Source organism: Aplysia californica, unplaced genomic scaffold, assembly GCF_000002075.1.
Source record: "Aplysia californica isolate F4 #8 unplaced genomic scaffold, AplCal3.0 scaffold00092, whole genome shotgun sequence".
Classification (NCBI taxonomy): domain Eukaryota; kingdom Metazoa; phylum Mollusca; class Gastropoda; order Aplysiida; family Aplysiidae; genus Aplysia; species Aplysia californica.
The window spans coordinates 504,916-508,296 of NW_004797362.1; the positions used below are offsets into that span (position 1 = coordinate 504,916).

Here is a 3,381-nt window from a genome sequence, read left to right on the forward strand (position 1 = left end):
ATCCTCTCTCTATCTCTATCTATCTATCTATCTATCTATCTATCTATCTATCTATCTATCTATCTATCTATCTATCTATCTATCTATCTATATATATATATATATATATATATATATATATATATATCTGTCTATCTATCTATATCTATCTATCTATCTATCTATCTATCTATCTATCAAATATCTATCTATCTATCTATCTATCTATCCCAGTCCCGTGACCTTGGTATGGCGGTGTTGCTTATTCTGTGAGCTTCTCCGTGCCACTACCTGGCGAGGACTCTCCTACCAGACTTTTTCCCAAAGCTTGTGTGACCAAAGGGCCGCCATTTTCCTTACTCATCAGAAGCAGGAGGGACAGGTCCATGGACAAAGATGACCCACCGCCGGTCAATACGTCACGACAGATGCCAAAACAAAGTCGAGATGACCACGAAAGAAGACTTAAGACGTTGACAACTAACAAGATGACCAGGAAGGCGAGCACGGCGGTCAGCAGAGCGTGGTAGCCCAACAACAGGTCGCCCATTTGGGTACGTCCGGGTTCTGTCCTGTTTTCATTGCCTGCGCTAGGATCAACAGTGGCTTCAGGGGCAGTGTATGTGTCGTAATTGAACAGACATTGGAAAGACCACGTTTGAATGTTGAATTTGAACTTGCGAACTTCGAACAGGCAAAGGAGAACTATATCGTTCTCGTACTCGAACATAACTTCAGGAGTGACCTTGGGAGAAAAGGTCAAACTAGAGGTCAAAATGTTCTGCTCAGAAAATTCGTCGTTCTTCTCCTTCAGGCGGTTCACTTCCGGAAGAAGCACCGAGCCCAGAACAGTCAGTTCTCCGACAACCACCACACACAGCAGCAGTTTGAAGAACAGATAGGACAAACCAAGACAACGAGACGACTTCGCTGCTCCTGTAACGGCACGACAGAGGTCAGAGTTCAACCTCTCACGACTGTCCGTATCTAGAGACAACCCCCCACGAGCCGTAACCAAAGTCTGATCAACGTCGATGCCTCCACATCCGGACATCAAGCACCAAAGGACATGCGGCAGCTTCAGGAAAATTGCGAAGAAGAAAAATACTAAAGGAATAGTGACAGCCGTGAAAAAATACGTGTCCTTTCGCAGATATGTCCTTGTTTTATCATCTCCCCTTACACGTCGTGTTTCTGGCTTAGACGTACTTGACCCTTGCGATGTTTGTTCCTTCCGCTTCGGTTGGAAAGGAACAAGTTGTTGTGGTTCGTCAATGGGAGTATCGGGATCTTCCGGAACTCTGTACACCGACACGTTCTCCCCACCACCTCGGTACACGGAATTCACAAAGGAGGCGCATACACCATTAGCATAGTCCACATAGGCACTTGTAAACTCTGCTGGAACCCAACACACCGCTTTATATGTTGGGGGCCCGGGTTCAAACCTTCGATTCATCGCCTTCAAGGCCTCATCAGCCGGAAACTGTGTAGATCTGGAGTTTTCCACCAGGGAACTGAAGGCCGGACTGAAGGGAAGTAGCCAGGTGATGAGGGATAGGACCAGCAGTAAGACCACAGACCAGATGTGGTTGTAGCGATCCACGGAGTCCTCCGACAGGGAACGCCGAGCCAGCTTCATGGCTGTGATGTCAAGGACGACTTGTGGACACCTGTTGAGTACAACGAATACATAATTATGTGTCGCAGCATGATAGAACTAGGCACTTGTCAATTTTAGGGCATATATGGAATTTTTTTTCTTCCAAATAAATTAAATAGCAGTGTCAACATTGCCAAGATCATCAGATCAAAGATCAGACTGATGCGTTCCCCGGTCAAGTCAGTATGTTTGTCTGCGTGTGAAACCTGGACCTTCAATGCAGACCTTGAAAGAAGGATCAAATCTGTGGAGATGAGATGCTTCCGAAAAATCCTTTGTATCTAATACAAAGATCACACCACAAATGATGCAGTCAAACAACGAATCCAAAATGACATTTGACCATATGTTGACTTTCTCACTCTGGTCAGGAAACGCAAACTACAATGGTATGGACACATCACCCGTTCATCCGTCCTTGCCAAGATGATCCTGAACGGCAGTGTCCATGGAAAAAGGAGCAGAGGCAGACTGAAGAAGAGTTGGGAGGACAACATCAAGGAATGGACAGGCCTGGAACTCAAAGACACTCTCAGGAAAGCTGAAGACCGGAATGTGTGGAGGAAGCCGGAGGTCAAATCTTTAAAAGCGCCCCGACGGACATCTAGTCTACGGGATAAATGAAGGTGAAGGTGAAGAAATTAAAACGTGTTTATTTCTCTTGGATTTGGTGAAAAAATGTAATGGTATATTTTGTGTAAAGGTTGAGATAAGTGCGTTTGAAAAAGCAGGGGTTACTTGGTGTTACATGTCGTTAAATTAACGAGGTAATGGCCGCCAAAGTCTTGTGACTTTTAAAATTGAATACCCGTACTCGTTCTACAAACATATATTTTGTTTCAAACCATATATTTTTCGAATGCATTCACTCTAACACGTGTAATTTAATGACTTAATGACATGCAGACGGCTCCTAAGCACCCCCCCCCCCCAAGATCATTTAATAACAATTGTCCAACTTTTAGAAAGAAACTGATTCCACTGTGATGATCCACACATGTACAAACGTATTTTGACCCTCAACTAAAATAACTACAACGTTTGGTGGTGTAGGTGGTGGTGGTGGCGGTAGTGGTAGTGGAAGTGGAAGTGGTAGTAGTAGTAGTAGTAGTAGTAGTAGTAGTAGTAGTAGTAGTAGTAGTAGTAGTAGTAGTAGTAGTAGTAGTAGTAGTAGTAGCAGCAGCAGCAGCAGCAGTAGTAGTAGTAGTAGTAGTAGTAGTAGTAGTAGTAGTAGTAGTAGTAGTAGTAGTAGTAGTAGTGGTAGTGGTAGTGGTAGTAGTATCATCATTATTATTACTATTATTGTTGTTGTTGTTGTTGTTGTTGACGTTGTTGTTTACCGTGGTAGCCTACCATGTACCATGAGGCTCTAGATGTGCAAGAGGCTTCAATGGCATGGTAGGCTACTATTGCATCTACATTGAAACTATCACCATTACTTTGGAATATATTCAAAGGACAGGACCACATCAGCCGACTCCACGACTCCACTACCGCAGTTCAGCACGTTATTACACGCCATGCACGGTTATGTTATGAATAAAGTGTAAGCCTGCTTTACAGAGGCCTCAGTAAAAACATAATAATCAGCACTTAGTATAAAAATAATTGGCGTTTTGTGATTTCCACAATAATGTGTGACACTTACCGCTGATGTGACTCCATATTATCGTGCTCTGTGGTTAGAGTCTCTCTCTCTCTCTCTCTCTCTCTCTCTCTCTCTCTCTCTCTCTCTCTCT

At 43.8% G+C, this 3,381-nt stretch overlaps 1 protein-coding gene across 1 annotated transcript in view; it reads right to left on the reverse strand.

Moving 5' to 3' along the window:
- Positions 1-209: 209 nt before the first annotated feature.
- The window catches only part of LOC101860733, a 6,399-nt gene continuing 3,227 nt past the window's right edge, over positions 210-3,381 (reverse strand). Inside the window, exon 2 of the mRNA XM_005094949.3 lies at positions 210-1,652. Coding sequence (XP_005095006.1) covers positions 242-1,621 — 1,380 coding nt within the window. The 5' untranslated portion in view covers positions 1,622-1,652 and the 3' untranslated portion in view covers positions 210-241. The remainder of the gene's footprint in view (positions 1,653-3,381) is intronic.